This window comes from Oncorhynchus tshawytscha, linkage group LG33 (genome assembly GCF_018296145.1).
Source record: "Oncorhynchus tshawytscha isolate Ot180627B linkage group LG33, Otsh_v2.0, whole genome shotgun sequence".
Lineage (NCBI taxonomy): Eukaryota > Metazoa > Chordata > Actinopteri > Salmoniformes > Salmonidae > Oncorhynchus > Oncorhynchus tshawytscha.
In genome coordinates this window covers 33,883,634-33,907,986 of record NC_056461.1, presented here as the reverse complement: position 1 = coordinate 33,907,986, position 24,353 = coordinate 33,883,634, and the positions used below count along the sequence as shown (strand labels likewise).

At 43.8% G+C, this 24,353-nt stretch overlaps 1 protein-coding gene across 5 annotated transcripts; it reads left to right on the top strand.

Annotated features, from left to right (window-relative positions):
* The first annotated feature begins 83 nt into the window (after positions 1-83).
* Positions 84-23,485, top strand: nfrkb (nuclear factor related to kappaB binding protein). 5 transcript variants are annotated; one of them, XM_024397918.2, is made up of 26 exons: positions 84-161; positions 554-698; positions 868-1,069; positions 1,167-1,294; positions 1,626-1,797; positions 1,926-2,030; positions 2,502-2,575; positions 2,737-2,821; positions 3,978-4,170; positions 11,794-11,905; positions 12,310-12,436; positions 12,556-12,633; positions 12,745-12,824; positions 12,924-12,970; positions 13,099-13,162; positions 13,280-13,454; positions 13,546-13,652; positions 13,744-13,867; positions 13,981-14,060; positions 16,395-16,585; positions 16,687-16,939; positions 17,187-17,396; positions 17,567-18,277; positions 19,160-19,266; positions 19,941-20,076; positions 20,237-23,485. In XM_024397918.2, exons 2-26 carry the CDS (start codon positions 573-575, stop codon positions 20,372-20,374), a joined length of 3,825 nt encoding a protein of 1,274 aa, XP_024253686.1. In that variant the 5' UTR covers positions 84-161; positions 554-572; the 3' UTR covers positions 20,375-23,485. The 5 variants fall into 5 exon arrangements, with proteins under 5 accessions (XP_024253686.1, XP_024253687.1, XP_024253689.1 ...); XM_024397919.2 differs by having other exon boundaries at positions 97-170; positions 13,102-13,162; XM_024397921.2 differs by having other exon boundaries at positions 97-170; positions 16,398-16,585.
* Positions 23,486-24,353: the final 868 nt, after the last annotated feature.

Genomic DNA, 24,353 nt, shown 5'->3' with positions numbered 1-24,353 from the left:
AAGAACTTCTTTTAATTTCGTGCATCGAATGCAACCAGAATCGAGGAAATTGGAAGTACTCACGGTAGACTTAGCGGACGGGACGGAAACCGTATTGGTACGTCGTTGTTATGATTCCCCTCTGAGTCTTTTATCCGATGTCCAATGTGCTCTATTTTCTGGTAAACTAGGTAATTGTGTCTTTGTTAGCTAAACGAGTTATCTATTGGTTAAGCTCACATTGCTAACTAGATAATCATATCCAAAGTGCGCAGAATACTTCATTGAATCGTATTTTTCCTGGTTTAGTTATCTTGCCTTGGGTAGCTGGCTAGCATAATTTAGCTAGTAGCTCACGTTGACATGTGTTTTTGGTTTGTATTTCATCCTTGACATGATAATGTAATATCTAGTTAGCCAGCCAACAAGATCGATAATGTTTTCTGTAGAAATGCAGACTAAACTGTTCTATTTTACGTTAGCTAGCTAGCTAACAAGGCCAATGGACTCGTGATTTTAGTTAGATGGCGAACGTTACTGTAGCTACCAATGTAATTCATTTTTTCCCCTTCAGATTGTGAAGGAAGATCAGAATGGATGAACTTGATCACATGCTGACCGACCCCCTAGACTCAGGGGAGGGCAGTGATGGGCGCATCACTGAAGAGTGCATGTTGGGAAACTGTCAAGTGAGTCTTCCCGAAGACCTGCTTGAGGATGTGAGTAGCTAATAATAGCATACTGCAGTGATTTCTGTGTTAACTTGATCATATGCTGTTTATCCATTGTGTACACTGCATAGACAGTATATATAAAGGTGTACTGTATGTCGATTGTTGCATTTACAGTTCTGTTTATATATATTTTTTTGTTTTGTTGGGCAAACAGCCTGAAATATTCTTCTCTGTGCTGAGTGAAAGCACTTGGTCTGAAGTACTGACAGATGACCAGAGGCAGCATCTCCGTCAACTGTTACCACACTTTCAAGAAGACAACACTTGTGAGCAGGACAGCACCATCAGCAAACTCTTCAACAAACAGAACTTCTGCTTCGGAAACCCCTTGCACCTTGCACAGAAACTGTTCCAAGGTAACATTCCGCCTCTCTCAAACGGCTTGATTTTGAGTGAGTTTTTGGACTGTTTATGGCATATCAGTGATATCATGTACCACTGTGCTCTCCCCAGATGGCCATTTCAATCCAGAAGTGGTTAAGTACAGACAACTGTGTGCCAAGTCCCAGAAAAAACGCCAGCTGAACTCATTGCAGCAGTACTACCACAAACTCCTTAAACAGATCCTGGTCTCTAGAAAGGTATGTGTAACAGTATTGCTTCCGTCCCTCTCCTCGCCCCTACCTGGGCTTGAACCAGGGACCCTCTGCACACATCAACAACAGTCACCCACTAAGCATCGTTACCCATCGCGCCACAAAAGCCACGGCCCTTGCAGAGCAAGGGGAACAACTACTTCAAGGTCTCAGAGCGAGTGACGTCACCGATTGAAACGCTATTAGCGCGCACCACCGCTAACTAGCTAGCCATTTCACATCAGTTACATATGCATATATCTTCAAGCTTCAGTCTCAAGCACAAGGTGAAAAGCCTTCCTCAGTATGTTCACATATATCATTTCTTTGTGTTTAGGAACTGCTAGAGTTGGCTGTCCGCAGTGGCCCTGACATTGCGGTGAACAGAAAGTATCCCACCCAGACACATGGTGAGGTGCAGGAACAGAGGGTCAGAGGAAGAGTGTGCCGGATACTGAGGGAAGTTAAAACTGAGTGTGGAGACAGCAATGCCTCATCTGACGATGATGGTGAGTCTGCTTTCATCAGCCTAGAATGTTGAAATGTAATTGCATTTAGCAGCATTGAATAAGTGTCAGAGTTCCTCTTTCAATGTTTTCTCGATGTCACATACTTGTCCTTTGCGTTGTATTTGCAGATACAGCCTCTTGGCTGCCAACACCTCAATCTCCTTCCTCTCCAACGCCCACAGTCTCTGTCAGGGTTTTGCCCAGTCTCTCCACCCAGGACATGAAGACCACCGGTCAGTTACAGTAGATCTATACAATTACTGTATAATGATTGGGGGAAAACATTTATGGTTACATATCGCAATATTGTTTTGGACGATATTAAATCGATACTTTGACTTCCAAGTATCGATTTTGCTAGATAGCACTATCTTGCGCTAGTCAGCTAGCTGTAACTGCGCCAAAACTCCGGTATTTTTCGTCCTATAGCTTTTTCTCCATCTTTCTAAAATAGTGAGCCAACGTGTTTTCAGCACTTGTATTTCCATGACTGATCAAAACTCTCTGCCTCGCTGCAGCAGTCTATATAGTGAACAATATGTTTTGAACATCGAATCGCAATACATATCGTATCGGCACCTAAGTATCGTGATAATATAATATTGTATCGTGAGGTCCCTGGCAATCCCCAGCCCTACTGCTGTAATGTACATAAAGACACTGCAGATGTAGTGATTGAAGATATGTGGTGCCTGCTTACACAGATAAGCAAGAACTGGGAGAGAAGGACATGAGAGCCATGCTACGGAGACATAGAGAGAAGAGGAGACGACAACCGGTTAGTTTCTTCTTTGCTTCTCCATTCACAAAAACAGCAGAGAATTCTGCTATCCATAAAATCAAGGTGTGAATGGAAATTGGGGACACTGTTTATCTACCTAATATCATCTTGTACAACATTTCCTTGTATCCTAATCCTAGTCATTCTTATTTGTACAGGATCATCCAGACTTGATGACTTCTGACATCCGCCTGGGTGACATGATGTCTAGAGTGAACATAGGTCGTAAAGGCTCCATGATGAGTGAGTACAAGTCAAGTCTATAACCAAAACACCAAAATCATAATCATAAAGACAAATTAATCATGCTCTACTTGGCCAAAAGTATGTGGACAAATGCTCGTCAAACATCTCATTCCAAAATCATGGGCATTAATGGAGTTGGTCCCCCCCTTTTGCTGCAAAACAGTCTCCACCCTTCTGGGAAGGCTTTCCGCTTGACATTGGAACATTGCTGCGGGACTTGCTTCAATTCAGCCACAGGAGCATTTAGTGAGGTTGGGCACTGATGTTGGGCGATTAGGTCTGGCTCGCAGTCGGTGTTCCAATTCATCCCAAAGTTGTTCGATGGATTTGAGGTCAGGGCTCTGTGCAGGCCTGTCAAGTTCTTCCACACCGATATTGAGAAACTATTTTTGCATGGACCTCTCTTTTGTGCATGGGGGCATTGTCATGCTGAAAGAGGAAAGGGCCTTCCCCAAACTGTTGCCACAAATTTGTAAGCACAGAATCGTCTAGAAGCATTGTATGCTGTAACGTTAAGATTTTCCAGAATTTCCACTGCTCCAGAGTCCACTGGCGGCAAGCTTTACACCTTTCCAGCCGACTTTTACGGCTGCTCGGCCATGGAAACCCGTTTCATGAAGCTCCCGATGAACAGTTATTTTGCTGATGTTTCTTCCAGAGGCAGTTTGGAACTCGGTAGTGAGTGTTGCAACTGAGGACAGACAGTTTTTGGGCGCTATGCCCTTCAGCACTCGGCGGTCCCGCTCTGTAAGCTTGTGTGGCCTACCACTTTGCGGCTGAGCCGTTGTTGCTCCTAGATGTTTCCACTTCACAAAAACAGCACTTACAGTTGACCTGGGCAGCTCTAGCAGGGCAGACATTTGATGAACTGACTTGTTGGAAAGGTGACATCCTATGGCGGTGCCACGTTGAAAGTCACTGAAATCTTCAATACAGGCCATTCTACTGCTAAATGTTTGTCTATGGCTGTGTGCTCGATATTTTACACCTGTCAGCAACAGCTGTGGCTGAAATAGCCGAATACACAAATTTCAAAGGGTGTCCACATACTTGTGGTTAGTAGTGTATGTAGCTAGATTCAATTAGATCCTCTGAATGATGTAAGGCACAACTAGTGTAGAAACATTCTTAACTAGTATCTTCTATGATCTAGCACTGTTTGACCTGGCTCTGCCCAAGAGGAAGATGAGGGAGGAGAGGAGAAAGAAGAAGATGAGGACAATTAAAGTGGAGTCTGAGGATCCCTGTGAGGCTCTGATGCCTTCAGAAGCCCCAGCTCCATCAGTTAACATCACAGCTGCTCTGCCTGAGACCCCAGTCACTCCACTGCCCAGTGTCAAGGAAGAGTGAGTCGATTTGATTTGATTCATTAGAAATATAGTTTACATGTTGTCAACAATCTAAGCCAACGCCATCTGTTTTGCCACATAGTTAAGCATGCGTAGGTTTTGTTGCTAAACAACCAACCCCTCTAGGGTTAGCAGAAACCCAGCCTAAACCCTAAAAAGCAAGCAATGTAGATGTAGAAGCACGGTGGCTAGGAAAAACTCCCTAGAAAGGCAGGAACCTAGGAAGAAACCTAGAGAGGAACCAGGGGTGGCCAGTCCTCTTCTGGCTGTGCCGGGTTGAGATTATAAACAGAACATGGCCAAGATGTTCAAACGTTCATAGATGACCAGCAGGGTCAAATAATAATAATAATAACAGTGGTTGTAGAGGGTGAAACAGGTCAGCACCTCAAATGTCAGTTGGCTTTTCATAGCCGAGCATTCAGAGTTAGAGACAGCAGGTGTAGTAGAGAGAGAGAGTCGAAAACAGCAGGTCCGGGACAAGGTAGCACGTCCTGTGAACAGGTCAGGGTTCCATAGCCGCAGGCAGAACAGTTGAAACTGGAGCAGCAGTTACCAGATTCAGCTGAGGTATAGAACATAAGGAATGATTTGAACCAAATACAATGCTCTTAGTTTTAAAGATGTTCAGGACCAATTTAGTACTGGTCACCCATTCCAAACAGACTGCAACGGTTTAGCTTTAAGGGTTTAGCTGTGGTTGCTGATGTGTACATTGCTTTCGGAAAGTATTCAGACCCCTTGACTTTTTCCACATTTTGTTACGTTACAACCTTCTACTAAAATTGACAAAATGTTTTTTCACCTAATCAATCTACACGCAATACCCCATAATGACAAAGCAAAAACAGGTTTTTAGAATTTTTTTGCAAATGTTTTACTTTGTTGAAGCACCTTTTGACAGCATTTTACAGCCTTGAGTTTTCTTGGGTATGACGCTACAAGCTTTGCACACCTGTATTTGAGGAGTGTCTCCCATTCTTATCTGCAGATCCTCTCAAGCTCTGTCAGGTTGGATGGGGAGCGTCACTGCACAGCTATTTTCAGGTCTCCAGAGATGTTCGATCGTCCAGGCTCTGGCTGGGTGACTCAAGGACATTCAGAGACTTGTCCCGAAGCCACTTCTGCGTTATGTTGCCTGGGTTCTTAGGGTCATTGTCCTGTTGGAATGTGAACCTTCGCCCCAGTCTGAGGTCCTGAGCGCTCTGGAACAGGTTTTCATCAAGGATCTTTCTGTACTTTGCTCCGTTCTTCTTTCCCTCGATCCTGACTAGTCTCCCAGTCCCTGCGGCTGAAAAACATCCCCACAGCATGATGCTGCCACCACCATGCTTCAATGTAGGTATGGTACCTGGTTTCCTCTAGACGTGATGCTTGGCATTCAGGCCAAAGAGTTTAATCTTGGTTTCATCAGACCAGAGAATCTTGTTTCTCATGGTCTGAGAGTCCTTTAGGTGCCTTTTGGCAAACTCCAAGTGGGCTGTCATGTGCCTTTTACTGAGGAGTGGCTTCTGTCTAGCTGCTTTACCATAAAAGCCTGATTGGTGGAGAGCTTCATAGATGGTTGTCCTTCTGGAAGGTTCTCCCATCACCACAGAAGAACTCTGGAGCTCTGTCAGAGTGACCATTGGGTTCTTGGTCACCTTCCTGACCAAGGCCCTTCTCCCCCGATTGCTCAGTTTGTCCGGTCAGCCAGCTCTAGGAAGAGTCTTGGTGGTTCCAAATTTCTGCCATTTAAGAATGATGGAGGCCACGGCCTCCCAAGTGGCGTAGTGGTCTAAGGCACTGCATCGCAGTGCTAGCTGTGCCACCAGAGATTCTGGGTTTGAGTCCAGGCTCTGTCGCCACCGGCCGCAACCGAGACCCATGGGTCGGCGCACAATTGGCCCAGCGCCGTCTGGGTTTGTGGAGGGTTTGGCTGGCAGGGATGTCCTTGTCCCATCGTGCACTAGCAACCCCTGTGGTGGGCCGGGCACAGTGCACGCTGACACGGTCACCAGGTGCACGATGTTTCCTCCGACACATTGGTGTGGCTGACTTCCGGGTTAAGTGGGCATTGTGTCAAGAAGCAGTGCGGCTTGGTTGGGTTGTGTTTCGGAGGAGGCAGGGCTCTCGACCTTCGCCTCTCCCGAGTCCGTATGAGAGTTGCAGCGATGAGACAAGACTGTAACTACCACTTAGATACCACAAAATTGGGGGGAGAAAAGGGGTACAAATTCCGAGTTTCCGAGTTTATTTTTTATTTTTACAGGGACAGTGCACATTAATCAACGTTTCAGTAAAAGTGCCGGTTTTAGCCAGCCGGCTAATTTTCAACCGCAGTCCCTGGGCAGGTTATAAAAAACAATTACAATATAGACAATAGTAACATAGAACAAGCAAGACATAGCAACATAGGACAAGCAAGACATAGCATACAGACAGAGCAACATAGAACAAAAAGCAGCAAGACAAAATTCATAAAAGCAACAAAGTGTTTCCACACCTCACAAGCTACAGACAACAGACAACATGGAAAGCGGCAACACACAGCTAGGGACTATGTTCACAAATCTGATTGACCTTTAGCCATGTCTTCAAGCATTTTGTGAAAGTGTGATATGTGGTGCAGTTATGTGTGTCTGATGGCAGTGTATTCCAGACATGGGAAGCTCTCACAGAGAATGCAGATTTACTAAAGGTGCTTTTCCTTAGGGAACTATACAGTCACCTCTCATGGCAGACCTTGTGGATCTGCTGCCATATGTCTGGGTTTTCTGTTTAACAAAAATATTGAGTGGAGGGGGAGCCAGGCCATTAAGGATCTTGAATACAAGACATGCGTCGGTGTATTGCACAAGATTTTCCCAACTCAAGAGCTCATGCTTTCTAAGGATGTGACAATGATGATGGCTATTGGGCTTCCTATCAAGCACTTTGAGAGCCTGTTTGTAGACAGACTGAATAAGTTTTAATGTTGTACAGCAAGCTTGGGCCCAACTAGTCAAGCAGTATGTTAAGTGGGGGAGTATCATAGATTCGAAGTACAGTTTTGCTACCTCTGTAGTCAAACAATTTCGTATAAATCGGAAATTAGCTAGGTTGAATTTGGTTATTTGAATTACCTTTTTCACATGCTTTTTAAAAGAGAGGTTGGAATCAAGTATGATGCCAAGGTACTTAAAATCGGATACCACCTGGAGCTTCTCCCCTGACACATAGACATCTGGCTCAGTAGCATCTGTTGCCCTCTTTGTGAAGAACATGCAAACAGTTTTTTTCACATTGAGATGCAAACACGAGTCACTGAGCCACTTTGTAACCTGGACCATTACAGTAGTGAGTTCTTGTGCAGCTTGTTGTTTGCTCTTTGCATGCACATATATCACTGTATCATCTGCATACATTTGAACTTCAGACCCATTACAGACAGAAGGCAGATCATTAATGTACAGGCTGAACAGGAGGGGCCCCAGTATTGACCCTTGGGGCACGCCCACATCATAGCTACGAGTGGGCGACATCTCATTGCTCACTCTGACACACTGAGTTCTGCCTTCAAGGTATGATTTCATCCATCTCAAGGCATCAGGGGAAAAGTTGAACTTGGACAATTTTGTGATGAGAATCTCATGGTTAACAGTATCAAAAGCCTTCCTTAGGTCCAGAAACACAGCCCCAACAGCACCCCCTTTGTCCATCTTGGACTTCACATTTTCCAGAAGAAAGCAGTTGGCCGTTTCTGTGGAGTGTTTCGCTCTGAAGCCAAACTGCATGGAGTGTAATGTAACGCTTTGCTTGATATCATGGGAAAATCAAAAGAATTTCCAGATATGGAGGCTACTGTGTTCTTGGGGACCTTCAATGCTGCAGAAATGTTTTGCTACCCTTCCCCAGATCTGTGCCTCAACACAATCTTGTCTCTGAGCTCTGTGGACAATTCCTTCGACCTCATGGCTTGCCTTTTGCTCTGACATGCACTGTCAACTGTGTGTGCTTTTCCAAATCATGTCCAATCAATTGAATTTATCACAGATGGACTCCAAGTTGTAGAAACATCTCAAGGATTGTCAATGGAAACAGGATGCACCTGAGCTCAATTTCGAGTCTCATAGCAAAGGGTCCGAATACTTATGTAAATAAGGTATTTTGCAAACATTTCTAAAAACTTGTTTTTGCTTTGTCATTATGGGGTATTGTGTGTAGTTGAATTGGTGAAAAAATGTATTTAATCAATTTTAGAACAAGGCTGTAACGTAACAAAATGTGGAAAAAGGGGGGCATTTAACTGTATATGGTTGAATCATCAGCATACATGGACACAAATGCTTTGTTTAATGCCAGTGGCATGTCATTAGTAAAAATAGAAAAGAGTAGAGGGCCTAGAGAGCTGTCCTGCAGTACATCACAGGTTTGACATTAGAGAAGCTTCCCGTAAAAAAAAACCTCTGAGTTCTATTAGATGGATAGCTCTGAATCCATGATATGGCAGAGGTTGAAAAGCCATAACACACTAATTTTTTCAAGAACAGGATATGTTCAATAAAGTCAAAGACTGCACTGATCTCTAACAGTACAGCTCCCACAATCTTCGTTTTCTCAATTTCTTTCGTCCAACCATCAGTCATTTATGTCAGTGCCGTGTTGAGTGCCCTTCTCTATAATCATACTGAAAATCTGTTGTTAATTTGTTACCAGAGAAGTAGCATTGTATTTGCTCTAACAGTCCCAACGAATTTCACTCCGCATCTCGCTTCCCAATCCGATATTCCTACCGCATTAGTGATGTTGGAAGCAGAGAAGGCATCTGACCTACCTGAACTTGGCACTTAAGTAATTCGGTTTTAGTGCATACAGTTGAAGTCGGAAGTTTACATACACTTAGGTTGGAGTCATTAAAACTCATTTTTCAATCACTCCACAAATTTCTTGTTAACACACTGTAGTTTGGGCAAGTCGGTTAGGACATCTACTTTGTGCATGACACAAGTCATTTTTCCAACAATTGTTTACAGACAGATTATTTCACCTATAATTCACTGTATCACAATTCCAGTGGGTCAGAAGTTTACATACACTAAGTTGACTGTGCCTTTAAACAGCTTGGAAAATTCCAGAAAGTGATGTCATGGCTGTAGAAGCTCCTGATAGGCTAATTGACATCATTTGAGTCAATTGGAGGTGTACCTGTGGATGTATTTCAAGGCCTACCTTCAAACTCAGTGCCGCTTTGCTTGATATCATGGGAAAATCAAAAGAAATCAGCCAAGACCTCAGAAAACATATTGTAGACCTCCACAAGTCTGGTTCATCCTTGGGAGCAATTTCCAAATGCCTGAAGGTACCACGTTAATCTGTACAAACAATAGTATGCAAGTATAAACACCATGGGACCACGCTGCTGTCATACCACTCAGGAAGGAGACGCGTTCTGTCTCCTAGAGATTAATGTACTTTGGTGCGAAAAGTGCAAATCAATCCCAGAACAACAGCAAATGGCCTTGTGAAGATGCTGGGGGAAACAGGTACAAAAGTATCTATATCCACAGTAAAATGAGTCCTATATCGACATAACCTGAAAGGCCGCTCAGCAAGGAAGAAGCCACTGCTCCAAAACTGCCATAAAAAAGCCAGACTACGGTTTGCAACTGCACATGGAGACAAAGATCGTACTTTTTGGAGAAATGTCCTCTGGTCTGATGAAACAAAAATCGAACTGTTTGGCCATAATGACCATCGTTCTGTTTGGAGGGAAAAGGGGGAGGCTTGCAAGCCAAAGAACACCATCCCAACCATGAAGCACGGGGGTGGCAGCATCATGTTGTGGGGGTGCTTTGCTGCAGGAGGGACTGGTGCACTTCACAAAATAGATGGCATCATGAGAAAGTAAAATTATGTGGATATATTGAAGCATCGTCTCAAGACATCAGTCAGGAAGTTAAAGCTTGGTCGCAAATGGGTCTTCCAAATGGACAATGACCCCAAGCATACTTCCAAAGTTGTGGCAAAATGGCTTAAGGACAACAAAGTCCAGATATTGAAGTGGCCATAACAAAGCCCTGATCTCAATCCTATAGATAATTTGTGGGCAGAACTGAAAAAGCGTGTGTGAGCAAAGGAGGCCTACAAACCTGACTCAGTTACACCAGCTCTGTCAGGAGGAATGGGCCAAAATACACCCAACTTATTGTGGGAAGCTTGTGGAAGGCTACCCAAAACGTTTGACCCGAGTCAATTTTAAGGCAATGCTGCCAAATACTAATTCCGTGTATGTAAACTTCTGACCCACTGGGAATGTGATGAAAGAAATAAAAGCTGAAATAAATTATTCTCTCTACTATTATTCTGACATTTCACATTATTAAAATAAAGTGGTGATCCTAACTGACCCAAGACAGGGACTTTTTAATATGATTAAATGTTAGGAATTGTGAAAAACTGAGTTTAAATGAATTTGGCTAAGGTGTATGTAAACTTCCGACTTCAACTGTAATTTCTGATTTTGCAGTAAATCAGCCAGTCAGATGTGCAGCCAGACTTATTAGCCACTCCCTTTGCCCCATCTCTTTCAGCTTCAGCCATAGTTTTTCAATTCCTCATCAATCAATGGAGCCTTAACCGTTCTAACAGTCAGTTTCTTAATAGGTGCATGTTTATCAATAATAGGAAGAAGTTTCATAAATTCATCAAGTGCAGCGTCTGGATGCTCCTTTTCACATCAGACCAAAAAATATTTTTTAACATCATCCACATAAGAGTCACAGCAAAAAAATGTGTATGATCTCTTATACACTATTTTAGGCCCAGCTGTCGGAACGTTGTCTTTCCTGGATATGGCCACTATATTGTGATCACTGCATCCAATGGGTACGGATACAGGTTTAGAACAAAGTTTTACTGTACTAGTAAAAATGTGATCGACACATGTGGATGATCTTGTTCCTGTAGTGTTTGTAAACACCCTTGTAGGTTGATTAACAACCCAAACCAGATTACAGGCACTGGTAACATTGCGAAGTCTTATGTTCTCATCCCACAAAGATGGCACTTTAACCTGACATGTTAGTAATGAAATATCGCATGCTACAGTAGAGTAGGGTAGAGCTCAGCAGAGTAGGGTAGAGCTCAGCAGAGTAGGGTAGAGCTCAGCAGAGTAGGGTAGAGCTCAGCAGAGTAGGGTAGAGCTCAGCAGAGTAGGGTAGAGCTCAGCAGAGTAGGGTAGAGCTCAGCAGAGTAGGGTAGAGCTCAGCAGAGTAGGGTAGAGCTCAGCAGAGTAGGGAAGAGCTCAGTAGAGTAGGGTGGAGCTCAGCAGAGTAGGGTAGAGCTCAGCAGAGTAGGGTAGAGTACAGTAGAGTGCAGCAGGGTAGAGTAGAGTGGCTAGGAGTTTTTCTACATCTGCATTGCTTGCTGTTTGGGATTGTAGGCTGGGTTTCTGTACAACACTTTGACATCGGCTGATGTAAAAAAGGGCTCAATAAATACATTTGATTGATTGATGCTGTTATATGAACAGAGATGTTCTAACATGACATTCAATGAGTGAAGCAAAATGACAGCTTGACTGATATTCTTGTGCTCCGGACATTTAGATGCTATCATGAATTCAGTTGCACACTGCACACCGTACTTTTCTCTCTGCAGGCCGATGGAGGAGGTGCAGAACAGCCCTGTCATGGTGGAGGAGATCGCAGTGAGCTTCTTCAACCTGCTGGAGAACATCCTAAAACTAGACGGCCTCGCCAGCACCACCATGGTATTCAATCAGTTATACCATCACAAGTATATTGCTAGTAGGTTTGGCGACATGGTGGCGTATGTGATCAGTAAGAAGCTTTGCACAAGCGAGGCAGAAAGGCTCATAGGATCAGGAGCCTATCTCCTGTTTCTGTAGCATGAGGCAGCTTGATGTACAAGCACACCCCCTGGACAGGATGCTAGTCTATCACAGGGCCTTTCTACCCCCAATCTATCTCCTTATTTCCGAGTGCCAAGCAGAGTTGCATCAGGTCCCATTTTTAGTGTCTTTGGTATGACTTAGGGCAGACACTAACCACAAGACCACTGAGTTGTTATGTGATGAGCTGAACTGTTACTTTGAATTGGAACTGTTGTAACACTTTAAGAGTATGTAATGAATCGTGTATGTCCTGTTGTTAGTTGGAGGAGAAGGTCCAACAGTGGCAGACATCTCCAGCTAGTTCCCTGAACCCCTGGTTCTCCTCGGCCTCCTGCTGGTCAGAGATGGTGCTGCCGGCCCTGCACTTCCTAGCTGGGGAGACTAAAGGTGACCAGGCAGACATCCTCTTCTCTGCATCGTTAAAGCAGTAATATCATCATCCTCTCATCTTTCTTCTCTCTCTCTCTCTCTCTTCTTCGCTCATTGTCTTCCTCTCTCTCACTCAGTCGGTATGTTGGTTCTTCCCAGTGGCTTCACTCCCTATGTGGCGTTCAGGGAAAACTCACAGCGATGGAAATGGATTGGTAAGATCTCCTTTTTGTCAGTCAGATGATCTGTCCAAATTCTGTCACATTGCACGTTAAAATATTTATAGTTTGAGACATAGAGGTTTGTCTCGATCTCGTGTCTCAAAGGTCCCAGTCAGGATGGAGAGAAGGATTTGAGTGCTCTGTGTCAGCTATGGGTCGACTCCAAGGACTTGGTTGTGGTCAAGGTATTGCAAGTACACATTTCCACATCTCACTACTCTGTCAGTATGGTCCTTTTCTGTTCCCTCTAATACACTTGAATAAAAAAACAATGTCCTCTACAGACAGAATGTGAAGAACTAACAGAGATGACTTCTCCCACCCCTAGAGTGTAAGTTTCCACTTTACTCAATTCACAAATGCTCTTACTCTGAATGACTTGGGTAGTGTATGTGTTTATTGCCATAGTGGGATTTAGATTTGATTGAATTACTGTTTGCTGTTCTCTCTGTAACTAAGCAGTTGGACTGACTTCGTGGTGCGGCCCAGCACAGGAGACGAGAGGCATGTTTTCCAAGTGCAGGTCCATGTCACGTCTCTACCTTTTTAGTCTAGGGTTTGTTCTGTATTGAGTATTTACAACGATCACACAGTGTTCTCTGTAATCATTATGCGTCCATATTCTTGTTTTGATCATCAGGAGCAGCAGCGGTATGACCAGCCACACAAAGCCTTCACCTTCAGAATGCATGGCTTTGAGTCTGTGGTGGGGCCTGTTAAGGGGGTCTTTGACAAGGAGATGTCTCTCAACAAAGCCAGAGAACACACTCTGCTGCGCTCCGACCGCCCAGCTTATGTCACCATCCTCTCCTTGGGTAAGACATGTATACACCTGCCAATCAGTATGTGGTGTTGTTGCAGTAGCCACAGGTTAGATAGGACTATTCTGCTGCTCCTCTCCCTCAGTGCGGGACGCAGCAGCCCGGCTGCCCAACGGAGAGGGGACCAGAGCTGAGATCTGTGAGCTGCTCAAGGACTCTCAATTCCTGGCACCAGATGTCACCAGTGCTCAGGTTAGATCCTCACGGCGACTGGGTTATTGTTATCAGTCTGTCCTTGTTTGTCTGTGACTGAGCACTGCACCTCATGTAATGTTTCCTGCAGGTGAACACGGTTGTGAGTGGGGCTCTGGACAGGCTGCACTATGAGAAGGACCCCTGTGTGAAGTATGACATCGGCCGCAAGCTGTGGATCTACCTGCACCGTGACCGCGGTCAGGAGGAGTTTGGTGAGCAGCACTTTCTACCAATGGAAAGTGATAAGATCTGAATGTGCTTGACATTGCTTTCCTCAGTAGCCCACAGGCACATTGTTACAACTAATAATTCTGTCCTCATCTAGAGAGGATTCACCAGGCTCAAGCTGCTGCTGCCAAGGCCAGAAAGGCTCTGCAGCAGAAACCTAAACCTGCGTCTAAGCCTGTGAGTTCCACTGCCTCTACTCTGCTGTAATTGCTGTACCTCTGACAAATTGAGGTTTTATACCCTCTCAGCTCATGTACACTGACATACCCTCTCAGCTCATGTACACTGACATACCCTCTCAGCTCATGTACACTGACATACCCTCTCAGCTCATGTACACTGACATACCCTCTCAGCTCATGTACACTTGACATACCCTCTCAGCTCATGTACACTTGACATACCCTCTCAGCTCATGTACACTTGACACACCCTCTCAGCTCATGTACACTGACACACCCTCTCAGCTCATGTACACTGACACACCCTCTCAGCTCATGTACACTGACATACCCTCTCAGCTCATGTACACTGACACACCCTCTCAGCTCATGTACACTGACACACCCTCTCAGCTCATGTACACTGACACACCCTCTCAGCTCATGTACACTGACACACCCTCTCAGCTCATGTACACTGACACACCCTCTCAGCTTGTATGTAGACTGGAGGATGTGCAACTTTGTCTTGCTAAAACACTTGTCATTTCTGTCTAGAATCCTGATGATAGGCTGATACTATGGAATGAGCTCTGTTGTTGTCTAACATACAGTTGTGACAAAATATATTGGCACCCTTGCACTGTTCTTAAATAATTCCCTATTTCTTCACAAATATACTGAACAAAAATATAAACGCAACATGTAAAGTGTTGGTCCCATGTTTCATGACCTGAAATCAAATATCCCGGAAATGTTCCATACACACACATTTGAGCACAAATTCATGGGCACAAATTTGCAGTGGTGTAAAGTACTTAAGTAAAAAGTACTACTTAAGTAGTACAACTTTTACTTCACTACATTCCTAAAGAAAATCATGTACATTTTACTCCATACATTTTACCCGACTGGGGTTCCTAAGTGGCACAGCGGTCTAAAGCACTGCATCTCAGGGCTAGAGGCGTCACTACAGACACCCTGGTTCGAACCAGGCTGTATCACAAGCAGCCGTGATTAGGAGTCCCATAGGGCGGCGCGCAATTGACCCAGAGTTCTCTTGCTTTGGCTGGTGTAGGCCGTCATTGTAAACAAGAATTTGTTCTTAATTGACTTGCCTAGTTAAATAAAGGTACATATATATATATAAAAACAAAAACATGATGCATGTTTTGGAATATTTTTATTCTGTACAAGCTTCCTTCTTTTAACTCTGTCATTTAGGTTAGTATAGTGGAATAACTACAATGTTGTTGATCCATCCTCAGTTTTCTCCTATCACTGTTTTAAAGTCACCATTGGCCTCATGGTGTAATCCCTGAGCGGTTTCCTTCCTCTCCGGCAACTGAGTTAGGAAGGACACTTGTATCTTTGTAGTGACTGGGTGTATTGATACACCATCCAAAGTGTAATTAATAACTTCACCATGCTCAAAGGAATATTCAATGTTTGTGTTTTTTATTTTTACCCATCTAGCAATAGGTGCCCTTCTTTGCGAGGCATTGGAAAACCTCCCTCGTTTTTGTTGTTGAATCTGTGTTTGAAATGCACTGCTTGACTGAGGGACCTTTCAGATAATTGTATGGCAAATCAAATCACATTTTATTGGTCATGTACATGTTTCACAGATGTTGTTGCGGGTGAAGCGAAATGCTTGTGTTTCTAGCTCCAACAGTGCAGTAATATCTAACAATTCACAACAATCCACACAAATCTAAAAGTAAAATAATAGAATTAAGGAATATATTAATATTGGGATGAGCAATGTCAGAGTGGCATAGACTAAAGTACAGTAGAATAGAATACAGTATACACATATGAGCTGAATAAAGCAAAGCTATGTAAACATTATTATACACGTGTGGGGTACAGAGATGAGGTAGTCATTTAAAAAATCATGTTAGTGATAGAGTGAGTCCATCCAACTTAAATGTGTACTCCTGAAGAAGGAGGGGTGTGAATACTTTCTGAAGGCACTGTAGACATGGATAGTATATGAATAGAAAAGGTGTGTACAGAAGTATTTATATAGGATGAGCCTTTACTAGAATAAAGTATGTGGAACAGTGTGAAAATATTATTAAAGTGACCAGTGTTTAATGACTATGTACATAGGGCAGCACTTTCTAAGGCGCAGGGTAGAGTACCGGGTGGTATCCGGCTAGTAACAGTCACTAAGTTCAGGGAAGGGTACTGCTCAGAGGCCGGCTATTAATGGCTATTTAACATTCTGATTGGCTCGAGATAGAAGCTGTTTTTATATTTGCAATGGTGCCAATATAACTGCCTGTAACTGTATGTCATGGTTGTGGTATGTGTTGATGGTGACTATGCACCCTGTGTGTTATAGAAGTCTGGAAGTAAGGAGGGGGGTGGTAAGACCCCTGGAGGCCTGGAAGCAAGTGATGTGGGGGGTCCCATGTCTCCAACTCCGACCACCCCCACTACCAGCACGCCTGGAACCCCCAAATCACCCCTCGCCCCTGTAGCCACAACCCCCACCAAAGCTGGGATCCCAGATTCAGTCAAGACCAGTCCTGGGTCAGTATAACTCAGATACCATGGATGAACTTTTATCAGGCTCAATTATAGAACTTCTTTATGTTATGATAGTACTAATCCACTGCTCTCTTCGCCCTTAGTGTTCTATTGGTGTCTCCTCCCCCCATGCCCCAGCTGGGGACCCTGTTGTCCAGCAGCCAGTCTGGCCCCCAGGTCTCTCAGCCAGCTACCTCCCAACACACAGCCAGGGTAGTGGGCCACCAGTCAGGCACTCTCCCACAGGTACGAGTGGTTTCTTCCCAGACAGCAGGAGGACAGCATGCCACGCTGGTGCACCAAACCCCTCATCAAATCAGAGTGCCAGTCACCATGGGAACCAAGGGCATCACACAGGTTAATCACTGACCATTCTGTTACCCACAAAACAATGCAATGCTTACTATCAAGAGAACGGAGTCTCTTCAGTGTTACATCGATTTTGAGTAGAGTTAAAAACATTTACCTGGAATTTGCACCATATTTAACTGTATTAATCAGACATGGTCTTGAACCACAGATGAGAGGCATTTTTTTCTGTAATACACTGGTGCATGTAATTGAAGGGTTGTGTTTTTCCTTTCTCCACCCTGTAACTGAGCAGGCTGTGGTGTCATTACCACTGAGGACCCAGTCTGCTGGTAGCCCCATCCAGGTGCAGGCATCCAGAGGGCAAACAACCCTGTCAGTGTCAGGCCTGACCACTGCTGTTACTGTACTCAAACCTCAGACTGCATCCCCTGGCGGCCCAGCACACAACCCTACCTCCCCCGCTGTCCGACAGGGAGTCACCAGCCAGAACATCATCAAACAGGTGAACAGGAAGTTATTACAGTTCATTAGGAGGCATTTAAGGATTTACATGTAAATAAGGTTTCAGATATTTATAGTTTCGCTGTAATGTGTTCATGAAAGAGATTTGTTTTTTCATTTGTCAGAGTATTTCCTGTATGTTTTATTCTCATGTAATGTATCTCTCTAAAGGTGGCTATCACAGGCCAGTTGGGTATAAAGTCTCAAGGTAGACCGGGTCTTCCAATAACGACTACCAATCTGCGCATCCAGGGCAAGGATGTGCTCCGCCTGCCCCCCTCCTCCATCACCACAGACTCTAAAGGACAGACGGTGCTGCGGATCACTCCTGACATGATGGCCACCCTAACTAAGTCCCCTCTCACCACCGTCAAACTCACCCCCGACATGTTAGGCACTGCCACTACTAAGAGCATATCTGCTACTCTCCATGTAGCCCCACCCCACTCCACCTCTAGCCCAGCCTCCTCCTCGGGTGAAGTCCGGACCAGCAAGGCCTCTGCTGGCACCACCACCCTGTTGAAGGCTGCAGGGGACACTATCCGCCTGATGCCCACCCTAGCAGTCACTATGGCCGAGCAGAAGACCAGAACCTTCTCCACCGTCTCCTCGTCTGACTCGAAGAGTGGCACCACCATACGGATCATGCCCGGCCTCGGGGTCATCCCACAGAAACAGGGTCAAACCATCACCATGACAACCACCACTGGCAGCAAACCAGTCTCCACTGGAGCCGCCACTGTCACCATAGCCACCAGCGGACTGGCCGGAGCTAAAGGGGTGACGGTGGGCTCTTCTGCCTCAGGCTCCCTGACTCTGGGAACAGCCACAGCTACTGTCCGCCAGGTCCCCGTCACAGCCACAGTGGTGTCCACACAACCAGTAAGACCCACAGCTTCATTCACATCACCATTAACTCCCCTCTTATATCTACTGTGGGATTCAGGATGGTTGTGTAATAACTCTTTATCCAGACACCTTCTCTGCCTCTGTTGGGAGGGCTAACGTGGGATCTCTCTTATTTTCAAGACATTCTATATAGCCCCATTCTCTATAGCCACATTCTATATAGCCACATTCTCTATAGCCACATTCTATATAGCCACATTCTATATAGCCACATTCTCTATAGCCACATTCTCTATAGCCACATTCTCTATAGCCACATTCTCTATAGCCACATTCTCTATAGCCACATTCTCTATAGCCACATTCTCTATAGCCACATTCTCTATAGCCACATTCTCTATAGCCACATTCTCTATAGCCACATTCTCTATAGCCACATTCTATATAGCCACATTCTCTATAGCCACATTCTCTATAGCCACATTCTCTATAGCCACATTCTATATAGCCACATTCTATATAGCCACATTCTATATAGCCACATTCTATATAGCCACATTCTATATAGCCACATTCTATATAGCCACATTCTCTATAGCCACATTCTCTATAGCCACATTCTCTATAGCCACATTCTATACAGCCACATTCTATATAGCCACATTCTCTATAGCCACATTCTCTATAGCCACATTCTATATAGCCACATTCTATATAGCCACATTCTCTATAGCCACATTCTCTATAGCCACATTCTATATAGCTACATTCTATATAGCCACATTCTATATAGCCACATTCTCTATAGCCACATTCTCTATAGCCACATTCTATATAGCCACATTCTCTATAGCCCCCACCACCCCACCTTTGAAAGGATCATCCAATGATTGTCCCCCTCTTTTATTTCCCCAGGGGAAGTTACCAGCTCGGTTCACAGTGCCTCTGTCTGTCCTCAGCCAACCACTGAAAAGTAAGAGTGTGATGACCACGCCCATACTGAAAGGAAACCTCAGTACCAAGTGAGTCCTCATGTTCAGTTCAGCCTTAAAGGAAAACTCTACCCCAAAACTATCTTTTAGTCCATTGTTGACATAGTCCCAAAATGTTTTGCTTGTCAGCAATCAAGTTTTGAAGATATGTAACTTTAAAAATACATAAAGCATTCCCAAATTATGTTCAATTATTATTTATTATCATACGATGCAAAAGGCAGCATCCTATGAAGCAAAATGAATAGAATATGTTTATAAACACGTCTACATTAATGTGGATGCTACCATGATTACAGATGTCCTGAATTAATCGTGTATAATGATGAGTGAGAAAGTTAGACGCGCAAATAACATACTACTAACACATGCTAACCTCTCACCATTACCAATAACAGGGGAGGTTCGCATTTTTTGGGGGGTATGAAATTTATGCCTCTAACTTTCTCACTCATCGTTATTCACGATTCATTCAGGATGCGTGAATTTGTCCCAAGACTTTTGGTCCCCTAACATGTACAAAAAGTGCTGTAATTTCTGGATATATGGATGAAAATACCCTCAAATTAAAGCTGACAGTCTGCACTTTAACCTCGGTCATTTGATCATTTCAGAAGTGCTGGAGTACAGAGCCAAAACAAACAAAAATGTTTCACTGTCCCAATACATTTGTAGCTCACTGTGTATGTAAATGGTCGGTGCAGTATCAGCAGTCTCGGCAGGAACATCATCCTCACCACCATGCCTGCCGGTACCAAGCTGATAGCTGGGAACAAGCCAGTCAGCTTTGTCACGGCTCAACAGTTACAGCAGCTGCAGCAGCAGGGACAGGCCACACAGGTCAGTCAGCAGCTCACCTGTTATCCGTTACTCACCCAGCTCCCAAACAAACTGCATTTTGTTGCAGGACAATAATTGTTCCTGACCATATGATGGGGGAACACCTGACCCATCAGGTATAGTAGTTGGTTGGAGTGGCTGATGTATCTGTCTCCTCCAGGTGCGGATCCAGACGGTGCCAGCCCAGCAGCTCCAGCAGCGCTCCGCAGCAGGCTCCCCCAAGTCAATGTCCACTGTCGTAGTCACCACCGCACCCTCACCCAAACGGGCCCCGGACCCGCCACCACCAGCACAGTGATGCGTATTCCCTAAGCCAGCTACTGCTCTGTGCAGTGCCACCTCTCCAGAGGCAGGTGATGCTTAGGAGCCATAGCCCAACTCTGCTCTCTCAATGTTTAGGACGGATGTCTGGAGATGAACACACGAGTAATCTGGCAGCAGATGAACATCCCAGGACAGCATATCACTAGACCATTTATAGACAGTGGTTTCACCTGACATGTCTGTTGTGCAAGGCTAAGTTTCAGCAACACTAATGAAATAGCCTGCAATTAGGGAGTAAACGTTATTTATGATAAGAGTTACATGGAGAAAATTGGACCACTTTGAAATGAAAATGTATGGCCCTCCCTTCAGCAAAATATATTTGACCTAAACCCTCCCTGAACACACAATAATAATAAACCTAAGTGGATAGCAGAGTACGTCTAGCGTTTAGCCTCACTTCTGGGACAGACCAGAGCCTTACATGTGCAGTTTTACAAACTGTTCTTCGTCCTGTAAGCATTACATGGCAACAAATGAGACTTTTGATGGCTGAGGCTAGAAGGTTGTGGGTTCGCAGACCAATGTGAACAAGAGTAGGGGTAGAATGATCTCCTTTATAGTAAAAGCATTGCATGAATCTATTATCATGTCATGCAGTTCTACGTAATTTTACATATTATAATATTTTTTTAATGCTGCACAAATGACCAAACGAAGGGACGGAGAGAGAGGCTGTATCTGTTCATCTTGTCATATTTCTCTTGTCTTGTTTGCAACAACACGGGCCCTGTTTGCAAATAATTAAATCTGAGATGTCATTATGAATCTGAACATGGTACTTTCAAAAGTTAGGCCTACCTTTCCACCCCAGACAGAGTAGGCCTAACTTTCCACCCCAGACAGAGTAGGCCTAACTTTCCACCCCAGACAGAGTAGGCCTACTGACACAGAAAGCTTTAACTGCTGGCTACTCTTCCTCCATGGCTTAACCCAACGAGAGAAGGTCGTAAGAGTTTCCCTAGAAGCTGTCTGAGTTTAAACAGATTTTATTGTACAGAAAGTGAATAGCTCAATCAATTGATAGTGACAGAATTAGATTGCTTCCCAAGCAAAGTCATTTTTTTGTCTTCTCGGATATAAGAGGTTGTAGATCAGCCTCTCAATGTCAAAGAAACGAAACAATGATATCCCCAATGATACAGATTGTTTCTAGCATACAGAATCGCGGACGAAAGCGATTTTATAGATCACCCTATATAATCGGATCCATTCTATTTTCTTCAAAATCTTAAGATAACAAGGGGTAGGGCTGTGCTTTTTGCCATTCTCTTTAGTAAAAAGTAGGCATATGACATAACATAGCAGCCTAATTTCTTCTGTCAGACAGGTAGGCCTACCTCTTATTTCGTAAATAATAAGATACAGGCTCCAACACAAAGCCCTCTTGTTATTAAAGTCTAATAAAAATGAATATGGTTCAAATGAACTATGCCTACTTTCAGCACCATGAGCTGTTTCTGATTGATTGTGCCGTGGCTGCTGCTTCAAGTCTCAGCACCACAATGTAAGTTGCTGGAACCTGGCTTATTATTTACCTCTGGTAAATAGGCCTACATAATGGGAAAGAAACATATCATTTTTAATCAAATCTATTATAATAGCAAGCTATCAAAGTTTACCTCCGATCCTCCTCATCTTCACGCTCTCCTTCTCAAACTGAACTGAACAGAACATGGGCAAGATAGTCCATTTTTTGGACTAGGCCTAATAAAATATTATTTTTGGAAGAAGCTTTTGAGTCTCCTCCTGAACTACCAACATAGGCCTACACAGCACAGCATTGGTTAGGCAGTACACAAAAAAGGGTTTTGATCAGCAAGAGCAGAGCAGGCCGGGGCTCAGGGTTGGAATATCCATTGCAGTGTGTAATGCAGCCTAGTTTTATTGACACCATCCCGGCAGCTATCTTAGAAATATAACTTTCTTCTGTGCTTGTCTGAGGATGCACTTCGTAGCCTATAGCAGGGATCATCAACTAGATTCAGCCGCGGGACAATATTTTTCTGGAGCGGATGGTCAGGTGGCCAGAACATAATTACAAATCATTTGTAGACTGCAAATTGACCACAAGAAGCCCAAACGGATATAATGTTTGACTAAAACATAATAATTTCAAACCTTACTTACATTTGTATATGATCACGTGTCTATTATGCGTGGAAATACTTGGGAACAGATTTCTTAAATTAAAACCACTTGGAGCTGATTTCCTGGTGTCTTTACAGTCTTTTATGTGGGACCAAATAAAATGTGGCCCGCGGGCCGCCAGCTGGAGAACCCTGGCCTATAGGGTATGGGTCATTTGATTGAGACCATACTAAATAGCTTATAAGGGCACTCAAATAGCATTCCCAGTGGAGAATCATAGATGAGGGGTGGCATCGGGCACACATCAAACATCGGCACACATCTCCTTATAAGCAACTAATTCTAAAACACTGAGAAATATAGAAATTTCATCAATTACAAATTATGATGCTCCCCTGGACTAGATAGAAAAAAATACTAAACACTCCTCTTGAATAAAATTGACTAAGCATGACCCTCCTTCATTTTCCTCCAGGCACCCATTTATGTCCATTTCAATCCATCCTTACTGTAAGCTTTCTTACAGTAGGTGTCAGGCAAGGCTCGGTCAACAGCTTGTACATGTCACTATGCAAACTAGACTGAAACTAGCCTAGTTTTTACTAATGGTAAACAGACAAAGTGTATTTTCACCTTACTCATTGATCTTTATAAACAAATTCAAATTGATTGCTATTTATTTCTATCCAATTTAAAGCCAGAATGGTATGATGTCTTATCCAGTAAGCAGATACATTGTTCTAGGTATCCTTCATCTTTATGTCTATGGAGGGCCTTATCATTGCAATTACTGACGATTTGAATGCAAATTTGTGGTTCCATCTTTAAGACATGGTATAAAAATATGATCGCAGTGTAACCTCTCTTGACATCCTTGTCAGTGATTTGTCGTTGTTCATTTCATGATGATTCTGGTTGTAATATAGTGTTCTTTTTTTTCTGTGGTTGTGAAAGTATTTCATACCTAAAAAATAAATAACTACAGTACAATGAATTTTTTTTTATTTTAATTTTTTATGATTTATTGAAAATATTTACTGAAGAAAAATATAAATGCAACATGCAAAAATGTCTAAGATTTTACAGAGTTACAGTTCATATAAGGACATCACTCAACTGAAATAAATTCATTAGCTCTAATCTATGTATTTCACATGACTGGGAATACTGTTGGTCACAGACACCTTTGGTCATGTAGTGTATGTGGACATCTGCTCATCAAACATCGCATTCCAAAATCATGGGCATTAATATGGAGTCGGTCCCCCCTTTAACAGCCTCCACTCTTCTGGGAAGGCTTTCCACTAGATGTTGGAACATTGCTGAGGGGACTTCCATTCAGCCACAAGAGCATTAGTGAGGTCTGGCACTGATGTTGGGCGATTAGGCCTGGCTCGCAGTCGGTGTTCCAATTTATCCCAAAGGTGTTCGATGGGGTTAAGGTCAGTGCTTTGTGCAGGCCAGTCAGGTTCTTCCAAACCAATCTCGACAAACCATTTCTGTATGGATCTCACTTTGTGCATGGGAGCATTGTCATGCTGAAACAGGAAAGTGACTTCACCAAACTGTTGCCACAAGAACCATGAAAAACAGCCCCAGACCATTATTCCTCATCCACCAAACTTTACAGTTGGCACTATGAATTGGGGCAGGTAATGTTCTCCTTAGTTGATCAGGCTGTTGATTGGGGCTTGTGGAATGTTCCTCCCACTCCTCTTCAATGCCTAGTTAAAAAAATGGCTGCACAAAGTTGCTGGATATTGGTGGCAACTGGAACACGCTGTCATACATGTCGATCCAGAGCATCTGGTTAGTATTCAGGCCAAGGAAGAACTGGGATATTTTCAGCTTCCAGGAACTGT

Coding starts and splice junctions, on each gene's coding strand:
- nfrkb (XM_024397918.2), top strand. CDS start 573: ATGGATGAACTTGATCACATGCTGACCGACCCCCTAGACTCAGGGGAG. Junction 12,437..12,555: donor CCTAGCTGGGGAGACTAAAG/GTGACCAGGCAG, acceptor TCTCTCACTCAG/TCGGTATGTTGGTTCTTCCC. Junction 13,455..13,545: donor TGTCACCATCCTCTCCTTGG/GTAAGACATGTA, acceptor CCTCTCCCTCAG/TGCGGGACGCAGCAGCCCGG.